General features: G+C 44.8%; 1 protein-coding gene across 3 annotated transcripts in view; it reads right to left on the minus strand.

The window, feature by feature from the left end:
• Positions 1-13480, minus strand: part of STX8 (syntaxin 8) — a 205232-nt gene extending 191752 nt beyond the window's left edge. Inside the window, exons 1-2 of one of the 3 annotated variants that reach the window (XM_055406979.2) lie at positions 13336-13476; positions 2727-2826 (exon numbers count right to left, since the gene is read on the minus strand). In XM_055406979.2, coding sequence (XP_055262954.1) covers positions 2727-2826; positions 13336-13352 — 117 coding nt within the window. In that variant the 5' untranslated portion in view covers positions 13353-13476. Of the gene's footprint in view, positions 1-2726; positions 2827-13335 lie in introns of all 3 variants that reach the window. The other 2 variants (XM_088828898.1, XM_088828899.1) reach the window with 2 other exon arrangements.
• Between the last annotated feature and the right edge of the window lie 661 nt (positions 13481-14141).

The raw sequence follows: 14141 nt of genomic DNA on the forward strand, positions 1-14141 counted from the left end.
AAACCAATATAATAATTCAATTATGCCTCAATTTAAAAAATAAAATTACACTAAAATATTTTATCTCACTTCTGTTCCGTTGCTCAGTCGTGTCTGACTCTATGTGACCCCGTGGACTGTAGCCTACCAGGCTTCTCCGTCCATGGGATTCTCCAGGCAAGAATACTGGAGTGGGTTACCATTTCCTTCTCCAGGGGATCTTCCCTACCCAGGGATTGAACCCGGGTCTCCCGCATTGGAGGCAGATGCTTTAACCTCTGAGCCACCAGGGAAGCCCTTATCTCACTTCAGTTCAGTTCAGTTCAGTTCAGTCGCTCAGTCGTGTCCGACTCTCCGCGACCCCATGAATCACAGCACGCCAGGCCTCCCTGTCCATCACCAACTCCCGGAGTACACTCAAACTCATGTCCACAGAGTCGGTGATGCCATCCAGCCATCTCATTCTCCGTCGTCCCCTTCTCCTCCCGCCCCCAACCTTTCCCAGCATCAGAGTCTTTTCCAGTGAGTCAACTCGTCGCATGAGGTGGCCAAAGTATTGCAGTTTCAGCTTTAGCATCAGTCCCTCCAATGAACATCCAGGATTGATCTCCTTTAGAATGGACTGGCTGGATCTCCTTGCAGTATAAGGGACTCTCACTTAGGTTGGCAAAAATTCAGGAAATTGACAATGCCCTCTGCTGGCTAACCTGGGAAGCCAAAGGTGACAACCCCTGTGGAGGGTAATTTGGCAACAGGTTAAAAAAAAAGAGAAATCACAAATGCCCTGGTTCTGAGAATTCAATCTTAAAAGCATCTCAAAAAAAAAAAAAATCGCAAAGTTATGTATTGCAGCATTATTCTTAAGAGCAAACTACAGAAAACAATCTAAATGCCTATTCTTAGGAGATTGGTTAATGAACTACAGTACATACAATAGGGGTTTCCTTGGTGGTTCAGTGAAAAGAATCTGCCTGCCAATGCAGGAGACTTGGATTAGATCCCTGGGTCGGAAAGATCTCCTGGAGAAGGAAATGGCAACCCACTCTAGTATTCTTGCCTGGGAAATCCCATGAACAGAGGAGGCTGGTGTGCTGCAGTACATGGGGAAGCAAAGGAATCAGACACAACTGAGTGACTAAACAACAGCACGCAATAAAGCGCTATAAAGTCCTAAGAAAAACCAAAACGATCTCAACAAATTAATATTTCTATGATACTACCGTTAAGTGAAAAGAGCAAGATACAAATGAGTAACCTTTTTGTTAAAGGAAGAGAAATGAGAATACACACACACACACACACACACACACACCCCTACCTGGATGCTTATTTTCACAAGAAGTAACACAGGAAGAAAAAATGAGAAATTAAGTTAAAAAAGAAAGGATTACTCTAAGAAGAAGTTGAAGAAGGCAAGAACAAGGGTGGAACGGAGACAAGACTTTGAGTATACTTGTGTATATAATACTGACTTCTGTACTATATAAATGTCTTACATATTTAAAATTTAAGGGCAGGAAAAAAAGCAAACTCTGAAAATGAATCTCAATAGATACAGAGGGGAGCATAAGATACAGAAAAAAAATAATGAATTCTCATGTCTTTAAAACAGAATAACCTTTGTATCCTTAGTGGGACTTTCTAAATTAAAAGAATAACCATAAAGAGACTCAAACTACAGTTAGTATATGTAGTGGCGCTTCTGTGATGATTCTGAAAACTTCTTTGTATAAACTACGAGAGAGACCGGGCTTCCCATGCAGCTCAGCGGGTAAAGAATCCACCTGCAATGCAGGAGACTCCGGTTTGATCCCTGGGTCAGGAAGATACGCTGGAGAAGGGATAGGCTACCCACTCCAGTATTCTTGGGCTTCCCTTGTGGCTCAGCTGGTAAAGAATCTGCTCACAATGTGGGAGACCTGGGTTCAGTCCCTAGGTTGGGAAGATCCTGCAGAGGAGGGAAAGGCTACCCATTCCAGTTTTTGGCCTGGAGAATTCCATGGACTGTATAGTCCATGGGGTCACAAAGAGTCGGACATGACTGAGCGACTTTCACTCGTAAGAGAGACCAAATGAGCAAGAACATATCAATGTTGTTGGAAACCTGGGTTCTCACTGTAGGAAAAGGAACACATTAATTTGGAATGGGGAAGTTACAAAGAAACCTGTGATGCTAGATTAGAATCAAAGGAATTGGCATGGACTCAGGATTTGCTGAAAAAAACCTTGCCAAATCCCACCACTGCCTTTTTTACACCCCCAAAGCAAAGGATGATCATGTTTAAATGTAAAAAAAGAAAAAAGACTATCATCGTTTTGTTGAGAATGGTTACTCAAAGAGGTGAGAACTTGCCTCTTGTTCTGCAGAGCCTGACAGATTTACCACCTGGGGGACCGTGTACCAACTCTGGAACTAGACTATAAAACTGTTAGCAGCTCTTAAGATAAAATAGGAGAAATTAAAGAGATGCCCTGCTTCATTTGGGCTCAGTGATTAAGTTAACAGTGAATGGATTGGTTGTAATGTCCATTTGACCTATGGCAACCCACTCCAATATTCTTGCCTGGAGAATTCCATGGACAGCGGAGTCTGGTGGGCCTACAGTGCATGGAGTCACAAAGAGTCAGACACGACTGAGTGACCAACACACACAGCGTGTTACACATACAGCCTCTGAAAGGGGAGGGTTTTCAGACCTCAGAGCTCAAACGAACCCTCGGAAGGGCCCAGTCTCTCCTGGCCTTACCTTGGTTGTATTTTCACCATTTCTTTCATACTGATTTCGCTGCTGAATTTTCTCGGCAATCTCTTGTGCAATTTGGCAGGTAGAATCGTAGGTGGAGAACCTGTGTCAGAGTTATAAAGGGAGAGACATGTTGAAAGTTCCTTAAAGGAAATCTCAGCGTAATCTAAAGTTGCAGTTTGTAATTCTAGTCACGACAGTGAACAGGAAGGGAGGATGCTAAGCGGGGAAGTAAAGGCATCCACGCGGTGAATGGTAACTCGCTATGGGATGGGTCCCAGTCTCAACTCTTCCTTTGTAATAACTCACTCCACCCACACAAGAACGCTGGGAGCTGGGTCTCCAGCCCCAGCATATACCTGAGAAAAATCAGGCACAGGGAGGCAGAGCCACTTGCCCAGCTGGTACCTCCAGCTGCAAACCTCTGCTGCCTGACCCCGAGCCTGTCTGTGCTCCTAACCACTGTGCTCTCTGGCCGCTGATAAAGCATCCCAATGCATTCATTCACAAAACATTCAGCAAACACTTCTGGAGAGCCCAGCACTGCGCCAGGCATGGGAGAATACAGCAATGAACTCAAGAGACCCCACAGAGACTGAGACAGAACTGTGTTTGAGTGTCTCCTGTGGAGGTACGGGTCAGCAGTGGACTGCCGCAGGGCAGAGGCTCTGGGTGCAGCAGACCTGGGTATGGCATAAGCCCTATTGGAGGAGGTCGCCATTAAACCCAACATAGAGCTGCCAGAACTTACACAGGACTAGGGAAATAGACTCTTGGAGAGCACAAACAGAACCTTGTATGCACCAGGACCCAGGAGAAAGGAGCAGTGACCCCACAAGAGACTGACCCAGACTTGCCCAAGAGTGCCCAGGAGTCTCCGGTGGAGGCGTGGGTCGGCCTGCTGCAGGGTTGGGGGCACTGAGTGTAGCAGTGTGGGACCTTTTGAAGGAGGTCGCCACGTCTTCAGTACCTCCAGAATATTTGGCCCCAGATAAATAACAGGGAGGGAACACAGCTCCACCCATCAACAGAAAATTGGATTAAAGATTCACTGAGCATGGCCCCACCATCAGAACAAGACCCAGTTTCCTCCTCAATCAGTCTCTTTCATCAGGAAGCTTCCATCTGCCTCTTATCCTCCATCAGATGGCAGACAAACTGAAAACCACAATCACAGAAAACTAACCAATCTGATCACATGGACCACAGCCTTGTCCAACTCAATGAAATTATGAGCCATGCCATATAGGGCCACCCAAGATGGACAATGGGTCATGGTGGAGAGTTCTGACAAAACGTGGTCCACTGGAGAAGGGAATGGCAAACCACTTCAGTATTCTTGCCTTGAGAACCCATGAACAGTATGAAAAGGCAAAAAGAAGATAGGACACCAAAAGATGAACTCCCCAGGTCGGTAGGTGCCCAATATGCTACTGGAGATCAGTGGAGAAATAACTCCAGAAAGAATGAAGAGACGGAGCCAAAGCAAAAAACAACACCCAATCATGGATGTGACTGGTGATAGAAGTAAAGTCCGATGCTGTAAAGAGCAATATTGCATAGGAACCTGGAATGTTGGGTCCATGAATCAAGGCAAACAGGAGATGGCAAGAGTGAAGGTTGACATTTTAGGAATCAGTGAACTAAAATGGAGTGGAATGGATGGATTTAACTCAGATGAACATTGTGTCTACTACTATGGGCAAGAATCCCTTAGAAGAAATGGAGTAGCCATCATAGTCAACAAAAGAGTCCAAAATGCAGTACTTGGATGCAGTCTCAAAAAGGACAGCATGATCTCTGTTCGTTTCCAAGGCAAACCACTCAATATCATGGTAATTCAAGTCTATGCCCCGATCAGTAATGCTGAAGAAGCTGAAGTTGAACAGTTCTATGAAGACCTACAAGACCTTCTAGAACTAACACCCAAAAAAGATGTCCTTTTCATTATAGGGGACTGGAATGCAAAAGTAGGAAGTCAAGAAACACCTAGAGTAACAGGCAAATTTGGCCTTGGAGTACAGAATGAAGCAGGGCAAAGGCTAATAGAGTTTTGCCAAGAGAACACACTGGTCATAGCAAACACCCTCTTCCAACAACACAAGAGAAGACTCTACACATGGACATCACCAGACGGTCAATACCGAAATCAGATTGATTATATTCTTTGCAGCCAAAGAGGGAGAAGCTCTATACAGTCAGCAAAAACAAGACTGGGAGCTGACTGTGGCTCAGATCATGAGCTCCTTATTGCCAAATTCAGACTTAAATTGAAGAAAGTAGGGAAAACCACTAGACCATTCAGGGAAGTCCACTAGACCAGTCAAGTATGACCTAAACGAAATCCCTTACGATTATACAGTGGAAGTGAGAAACAGATTCAAAGGATTAGATCTGATAGAGTGCCTGATGAACTATGGATGGAAGTTCACAGGAGACAGGGACCAAGACCATCCCCAAGGAAAAGAAATGCAAAAAAGCAAAATGTTTGTCTGAGGAAGTCTTACAAATAGCTGAGAAAAGAAGAGAAGTGAAAACCAAAGGAGAAAAGGAAAGATACACCCACTTGAATGCAGAGTTCCAAAGAATAGCAAGGAGAGATAAGAAAGCCTTGCTCAGTGATCAGTGCCAAGGAATAGAGGAAAACAATAAAATGGGAAAGACTAGAGATCTCTTCAAGAAAATTAGAGATTCCAAGGGAACATTTCATGCAAAGATGGGCTCAATAAAGGACAGAAATGGAATGGACCTAAGCTAGTGGAAGTGATGGAATTCCAGTTAAGCTATTTCAAATCCTAAAAGATGAGATGATGCTGTGAAAGTGTTACACTCAATGTGCCAGCTAATTTGGAAAACTCAGCAGAGGCTACAGGACTGGAAAAGGTCAGTTTTCATTCCAATCCCAAAGAAAGGCAATGCCAAAAATGCTCAAACTACCGCACAATTGCACTCATCTCACACGCTAGTAATGCTCAAAATTCTTCAAGCCAGGCTTCAACAGTACATGAACCTTAAACTTCCAGATGTTCAAGCTGGATTTAGAAAAGGCAGAGGAACCAGAGATCAAATTGCCAACATCCATTGGCACATCCTCTTGAAAAAACAAGAGAATTCCAGAAAAACATCTACCTCTGCTTTATTGACTATGCCAAAGCCTTTGACTGTGTGGATCACAATAAACTGTGGAAAATTCTGATAGAGATGGGAAGACCAGACCACCCGACCTGCCTCTTGAGAAATCTGTATGCAGGTCAGGAAGCAACAGTTAGAACTGGACATAGAACAACAGATTGGTTCCAAATAGGGAAAGGAGTACATCAAGGCTGTATATTGTCACCCTGCTTATTAAACTTATACATCTCAGAATACATCATAAGAAATGCTGGGCTAGATGAAGCACAAGCTGGAATCAAGACTGCCAGGAGAAATATCAAATATCAATAACCTCAGATATGCAGATGACACCCACCCTTATGGAAGAAAGCGAAGAACTAAAGAGTCTCTTGATGAAAGTAAAGAAGAGAGTGAACACGTTCGCTTAAAACTCAACATTCAGAAAACTAAGATCATGGCATCTGGTCCCATCACTTCATGGCAAATAGATGGGGAAATAATGGAAACAGTGAGAGACTTTATTTGGGGGGGGGGGGCTCCAAAATCACTGCAGATGGCGACTGCAGCCATGAAATTAAAAGACTCCTTGGAAGAAATGTTATGACCAACCTAGACAGCATATTAAAAAGCAGACATTACTTTGCCAACAAAAGTCCGTCTAGTCAAGGCTATGGTTTTTCCAGTGGTCAGGATGTGAGAGCTGGACCTATAAAGAAAGCTGAGTGCCGAAGAATTGATGCTTTTAAACTGTGGCCTTGGAGAAGACTCTTGAGAGTCCCTTGGACTGCAAGGAGATCCAACCAGTCCATCCTAAAGGAAATCAGTCCTGAATATTCACTGGAAGGACTGATGTTGAAGCTGAAACTCCAATCCTTTGGCCACCTGATGCAAAGAACTGACCCATTGGAAAAGACCCTGTTGCTGGGAAAAACTGAAGGCAGGAGGAGAAGGGGACGACAGAGGAAGAGATGGTTGGATGGCATCACTGACTCAATGCACATTAGATTGAGTAAACTTCAGGATTTGGTGATGGACAGGGAAGCCTGGCATGCTTCTGTGGGGTCACAAAGAGTCAGACATGACTGAGGAACCAGACTGAACTGAAGAAAGAAAATAAGGCAGGATAAAAGGACGGACAGTGAGAGGCCAGGAGAGCAGCTATTTAGGGAAGAGCCCTACAGAACAACGGGTGACATAATGCTCTGAGGACAAAGGACACACACCCACCTGACACCAGAATTCTCTCGAAACATATCCTGAGCTTCTATTTGCTATTCAACAGGGGTGGGGGCTTTGAAGGGCTCACAATGAATCTCTAACAGTCCCTTAATTTTTCCTTCGCTAACAGCCTTTTCACTTTTTATCTGTTTCAGAAAATATCTAAGTGTGTATACACATTTCATCTCTTCTAAAGGGTGGAGACTATGAATAAATGACAAGATATATTTTCTAGGACTGTGCCAGTAAACAATATTTAGATCTGCTGTTGAATCTAATGTTCCAATTTTTGTCTGAAAAAAATAAACAAGCCACTTCTTAACATCTTTGAATTCCCATGTGTCACCTGAACACTGAAGGGACTTGCCAAACGTCTCTCTGAACAAAGAGAAAAAAACAATTTCCAGTCCTTTCCCTGAGGAATCTTACTATAGTTATAATTACTATGGCGAATAACTGAGTACCTGATCTGGGCCAGGTTCTATGTTAAGAGCTTTACATTTTAAATTTAATAAGGATCCAGTGAGGTAGTGTAACCTATGGGGCCTTCCTGGAATAGACCCCTACCTCCATGTCTTCCACCTGCCTCTTGTCTATAGAAAAGCTTTAGTCTCCTAGGCCTTCCTTGAGTTCCCAAGAGTAAATTTTGAGAAGTAAGAAAATGCAGAAACGAAGGAAAACACTCAAGGGAGACAAAATAAGAACAGTTTAGCCATTAAGCAACAGAGAAGGCAATAGCAAGCCACTCCAGTACTCTTGCCTAGAAAATCCAATGGATGGAGGAGCCTGGTAGGCTGCAGTCCATGGGGTCGCTAAGGGTCGGACACAACTGACCAACTTCACTTTCACTTTTCACTTTCACACACTGGAGAAGGAAATGGCAACCCACTCCAGTGTTCTTGCCTGGAGAATCCCAGGGACAGGGGACCCTGGTGGACTGCCGTCTATGGGGTCACACAGAGTCAGACACGACTGAAGTGACTTAGCAGCAGCAGCAGCAGCCATTAAGCAAAGCCAAGGACCTTTACTTCCTCCTCAAGGGTGGCAGATAACTTCCTGAGCCCTGTCCTTCAAGCTGTCTTGCAGATACTGACACCGCCAGCAGGCAGACGACTTTAACCGTCCCCTGCCCTGCCCCCTCAAGCCTGCAGAACCCAGACCGGTTTTGGAACCACAAGGTTGATGATGCTGATCCTTGATTACCTCACCACCACCTAATCAGAAGAATGTCCACGAGCTGATCACACACCCCACAACCTCCCTCCCTCATCCCGTCTTTAAAAGTCTTTCCCTGAAAGTGTTAGTACCTCAGTCCTGTGACTCTTTGCGACCCCCTGGCCCGCCATGGGGCGGGGGGCAGGGAAGGAATTTGGATGTGTTTGGAGCAGCGGCTACCAGGACTCCTTGCTTGGCAGCGATAAACGCTGCACTTCCCATCACCACCACCAGGGGTCAGTAGATTGGCTTTACTGTGGGCTGGTGAGCAAACTTGATTTTGTAACAGGATTAACTTACATATGTACTATAAGTGAGTGAAGTCGCTCAGTCGTGTTCGACTCTTTGCGACCCCATGGACTGTAGCCCACCAGACTCCTCCGTCCATGGGATTCTCCAGGCAAGAATACTGGAGTGGGTTGCCTTTTCCTCCTCCAGGGGATCTTCCCAACCCAGGGATCGAACCCAGGTCTCCCTCATTGCAGGCAGACGCTTTAACCTCTGAGCCACCAGGGAAGCCCATATGTACTATATATATATGTATATATGCATATATATTCATGTATACCAAAAGTGAGCAGGTGATATAAGCCAATACATAATTAAGGAATCAGGAGGCTGATAAGGAAAATTGGGTGCTGGCCCCGACTTTGCCACATTCCCCCCATTTCCCCTCCATGCCGTCATCAATGAAAAGAGGTTCTTAGGTCTGGCTCTGTGGTCCCAGACCACATAAATGCAAATCAATAATAAGATGTAACACACCTCCTGACAGATGAGGAATAGAAATGACAAGTGCATATTTCCGGAGTTCAGAAGTGAGAGAAATTACTGGCCGAGACACTTGGACCTGAAAAGTCTGGGCCAAGAGATTATACCTTGGGCTGAACCACAGGGTCAAAGCAGGCCTCTCACTCCAGCAAGAGGGAAGAGCACCTTTTGGACGAGGTGACAGGCACAGGAAGCAACCAAAGAGGAAAGGAAGGGAAAGAGCCTGGCATGGTTGGTGAGGGGCGGTCCTGGGTAGGACAGTGAAGAACAAGATGGCATAAAGGAGTTGAAGTTAGTTTCTGTAATTAGTTTCTGTAGCACAATAATAAGGTTTGAAGGGAATTTGAGAACTGTGGGGTATACTTTTACAGAGAAAGTGAGGCCTTGAAAAGGTTATGTGAAGTGCTTACAGCCAAACCCCAGCTGTCTTGCTCCTAATCCCTGTATTCTCATCTGAGCTCTAATGCCGGGAGCCAGCGAGGGAAATCCTACCCATGGCAAAGGTCGATTGGGGAAGAGGCCTGACAGGCAAAGGCTAATCAGGGCTCGAGGAACCCCCTGGACTTACCTGAGCATCTACCCCAAAGAAAACTGGAGTCTGACTGCTTTACTATCTTACGCCTCTTACCAAGTCCTCTAATACTTACAGGGGCTTCTCCCCAACCACCTTTCTCTGAAAACATTAATTCAGAGCTGTAGTTTAAAAGTTCTCCTCGGCTTAATAGGAGTGTTCCAATCCAAGCCCCTCTGATAGCTTTCTAACTTGCATGACAAGTTTGTCCGGGCTCCTAAAATACAGGAATCTGTTGAAGAAGTTAAAATCACTAGAATAGTACTAGAAAAGATTTCATTGTTAAATCAATGCTTGCTGCAGTTTCCTCTATCTATTGTATCCTTGGAAATATATTAATCCTTTGACTTAACCACATCAGATCTTAAGTTAATAAGTTCCTTTCTTGCAGCTCACTACACCGGTGCCTTATAGGAATGTAACTTTGTTATGTGTCTAACACCTAACTTTAGGAAAGTCACCTTAAAAGAAAAGTCTTTTACTTGCTAACTAACCTATTGTTAGGAGAGAGGGCCATAAACTGTTAGCAGGCCCCCTGGCCAGAAGATGATGTAAATCACCTAAAACTTTTATCACGAGATATACAAAAATAAGCCCTGATCCTGATAAGGGTCAAGACTGCTGACCCCACGTGATTTTGGTGTGAATCTATACCTCCCTTTCTTTGTTTCTTATGCGCATAACTTAGGGTATAAAAGCAGCACTGGAAAATAAAGTTTTGGGCCTTGCTCATTGAAGCTTGGTCTCCCCGTGTCGTTCTTTCTCTTTTTCCGTCCTTTTCTCTATTCTCCTTTTTCTGGTTGAGATCCTTGGAGCGCTGGGCCCTCTGAGTTTACTTATCTGCCTGGGCTTCTAAGACTCACTCGAGGGGGTGCCCTGGTGGGGTGCCTCAAGTGATTCGAGAGGGCGCCTGCGGCCTACGTAAACAGAGCAAGCCCCCTGCTGGGGTTTTATTGGTTTCCAGCGTAAACCAAGGAATCATCAGCCCCTGTCTCTCTCTTCTCTCTCTCTCTCTCTCTGACGCCGACGCCGTTCATCCCGAGGATACCCTGGGTCATATCGGGGCTGGACCCCGACACTCTACAAACTGGTTCTGAAGTTCTACACATGTGAATCACTGTCTGGTCTGCAAGTGCTCAGTTGTGTCCAACTCTTTTGTGACCCCATGGGTTGTAGTTTGCCAGGCTCCTCTGTCCATGGGATTTCCCGGCAATAATACTGGAATGGGTTGCCGTTTCCTTCTCTAGGGGATCTTCCCACCCAGGGATCCAAGCTGCATCTCCGGCATCAGCAGGAAGATTCTTTACCACTGAGCTACCTTGAAAGCCCCTTGAATCACTGGGGACGTTTTTTAAAGCCTCCTCATCCCTCTTCATACCCCAAGCATTCTGACTGAATTGGCAGGGGGCTTGCCCTAGACGTGAAGAGTTGTAAAGCTCCCCGGGAGATTCCAATCTGTAGCACAGCTTGAGAACCACTGGCCTAGTGGCAATGGGCAACCTCATGATGGAATCAAGTACACAGGTGCCTAAAGTGCTAGTTTAGGAAAAGTAACCTGAACTCCACATACACAGATCATTGGGAATGAAAGAAGAGTGGCAGGAGACCAGTAGAAGACTTCTCCAGCTGTTCAACGCCACAACCAGCCACCAACATTTACTTTCTGTAAACTACAAGGCTATAAAGGATTGGACAACAGCAGAAAAGAAAAAAATAAAAATAGTGGAGATGAGTCAATAACCTGATAGAAGGAATGAAGAAAAAGTAGATGATTAGAGTTTTTTAGGTCTAAGAGACTAAGAGGATGGTGACACCATGACAGAGGCTGAGGAAGTGGAATGCAGAGGGAAAAAGTGGGAAAGCTGATTAACTTTTAGCAAAGAGCCTGTTCAGAGACAGTCAGCATGCGATATTTCTATTACACGGTGAGCTTACCATTTGCTTTGATATGCCCTTAAAAGAGTAACAGTCATATTCTACTTCTAAACATGAGTAAAGCATCACTGACGTGATTCTCGATAGCAGGAGGGCTAAGCTGTAATCAAGTCTTTTTCTAGATTTTTCTAAGTCCTATCCCCTACTCCTTTCTGCTCTCCTGATCAGCAGCCCACTTTGCAAGGAAATTGACGGAGCACAGCAGAGTTCCCCAGTGTTTCACTTTCAGCAAACATGAGAAAGCTGCTAAGTTAAACTACTTGAGAGTAGCAGGGGAAATTATCAGTGCTTTTGCACATTAACGGTGGAAGAGGCCTAGGGGTTTGGGGATAGTTTTCACCCTCCTAAATGGATACTCTAGGACCTCTACCTTATTTCTGAGCTATATATCCTACTTTATGTGTAAAATGAGGGAATTAGCCTCCATGAAGTGGAGGGCAACTTAGCCATCTGTATCAAGGGCCTTAAAGATGTTCATACTCTTGGACCCAGTAGCTCCACTTCTAGGAAGTAAGTCAAGGAAGTGAGAGATGGTATCAAGGGGCAGTCTTCCCAATTAAAAAAAAAATAAAAGCAAAAAAACCCTAGTATTTTTTACAAAGGTACAAAGGTACAATGATTAAATCACACTCCATCATTGTTATTCACATGATACACTATTAAGCCCCATAAAGATTGTGTTTTCGGTGAATATTAGTGATAAAGAGAAATGGTCCCTGTTTCTATAAAATACATAATATACACACATACATTATACAAAGTAATAAATTCATTTAAAAAGTCAACAACAGCAATTATTTCAGATGATAGAATTAAAGATGTTTCTTTTTTTTTTTCCTCTGCAAATATTCAGTATTTTCTAAATTTTTCTATCAGGGTGTTAAAATTAGGTGGAAAAAAATCGTATGGAATCAGTTAAGCCATTGGTTCAGACAATCCAGATCCTCGGTAGATTAACTTTGATCTTGCAAAGTTAATCTATTAATATCCAGACTGTCTGCAACTTAACTATAAACTATGTTAGAAGTACTAATGTGAGACATATTCTCCAAAAAGAATTTTGTAGAGCTAGAGGGTTTTTAAGTAGTAAACAAAAAGCTCAAGTGAATATGCTATTGCAGTAGGTTCCTTGGATAGGAATTTGTGTCTTTCATCATTCAGTCCTAGAGACTTGACTGTTGAATAAAAGACTTATCAGCTATTGTTTTACTGCATAAGTTGCTGCTGTAGACAGTCTTCACGATACTGAGGTGAGGATAAAATACCTTATCAACAACCGGCATAATTTCCTTCCCAGATTCCTGTAAGTTTTCTGTGAAGGGCGCACAAGATCTAGACCCCAGCGTCAACTGGTTACTAACTCGCTGACTCCCGTGAATTCTGAACCTCGGTTTCGCTACCGGCGAAATAAGGAAATTCACCAGAGGGACTGGCGTTCCACAAAAAAGGTTACTCTGTACTTCACTTTCACAGGAGTCCCGGGGAAGCCTGCATCAGCCAGCTCCACCACCAGGATGGAGATACGGCTCAGAGATTCGGCGCTGGAACTCCCCCAAGGGTACACCGCGTCTCCCACCCCAGCCACCCCTGCAGGACCCAGAGTGGCGGCGGGATGCGGCGGAGCGCAGCCCCTCAACCCCAGCCTCTCGGCGGCAGGAGAAGGACCCCTGCTCCCCCACCCCTCATTCCGAAAGGCCCCCGGCCCCAATGCCTAGCGATCGCCCGCTCCCCGGAAGCCTGGCCTCCCCCGAGACCGTCCGCGCGCTGCCGCCCTCACCCGGGGCTCACCAGGGGTCCGGGGCCATGGTGCAGTCTCCGCCCGCAGATCGGACACTTCCTGCTCGCAGCAGCTGACTACGGCGGCCCGCGCGGCTCACACCCCGCGGCTCGACCCGTGAGCGCCCGAAACTCCGAGTTTGCAATATACATACCCTAATCTATTGATGTGAGAAAAAGGAAAGCGCTTCCCTAGGGACTGAAGGCTGGACCAGTTTGCTTCCGTTTAGAGACGCGAACAGCTGGGTGCAATTAAAATAAAATTGTTTTCGAACAAAATCCAAGCATTTTCCCCAGAAGGTGAGAGCCCCCTAAGACCTCTAGCAGTTATTTAACATTTTATTCTGCTTAAAACAAAGAAAAAAAACTGGATTGTGGTGATAGTTGCACAATTGTATAAATTTACTAAAACTCACTTTAAGTAAATTTTTAGGATATGTAATTTATACCTCAATAGTTTTTTGTTTTTTTTTTAAATCCTGCTTCAAGGGACCCAAAGAAGTGTCAATAATATAGCAGCCTTCCCAGCAGAGGCACTCCTTTATGTTTAATTTTTAAATGCCATCAAGTACTTGGTTATATCGTTACCCTAAAGGTCACAGACTCTTTACATGGGGGAGGAGGGAATTAGTCTGTGCATTTCGTGCCCCTTAAATTTCCAGAGAAATACTAGGAAATTAAAAAAAAAAAAAAAACAAAAAGCCCTCTGATTTTCACGAGGGCAAAAGGACTCGGACTCCGTAGGCCGATTTTCAGCGCGACCGTGGATCTGGCGCGCATGCGCAAGTCCGTTACCATAACGACCAGAAGACGCTGCA

Source organism: Moschus berezovskii, chromosome 20, assembly GCF_049115385.1.
Source record: "Moschus berezovskii isolate FMDL1 chromosome 20, NW_MosBer_1.0, whole genome shotgun sequence".
Classification (NCBI taxonomy): Eukaryota; Metazoa; Chordata; class Mammalia; order Artiodactyla; family Moschidae; genus Moschus; species Moschus berezovskii.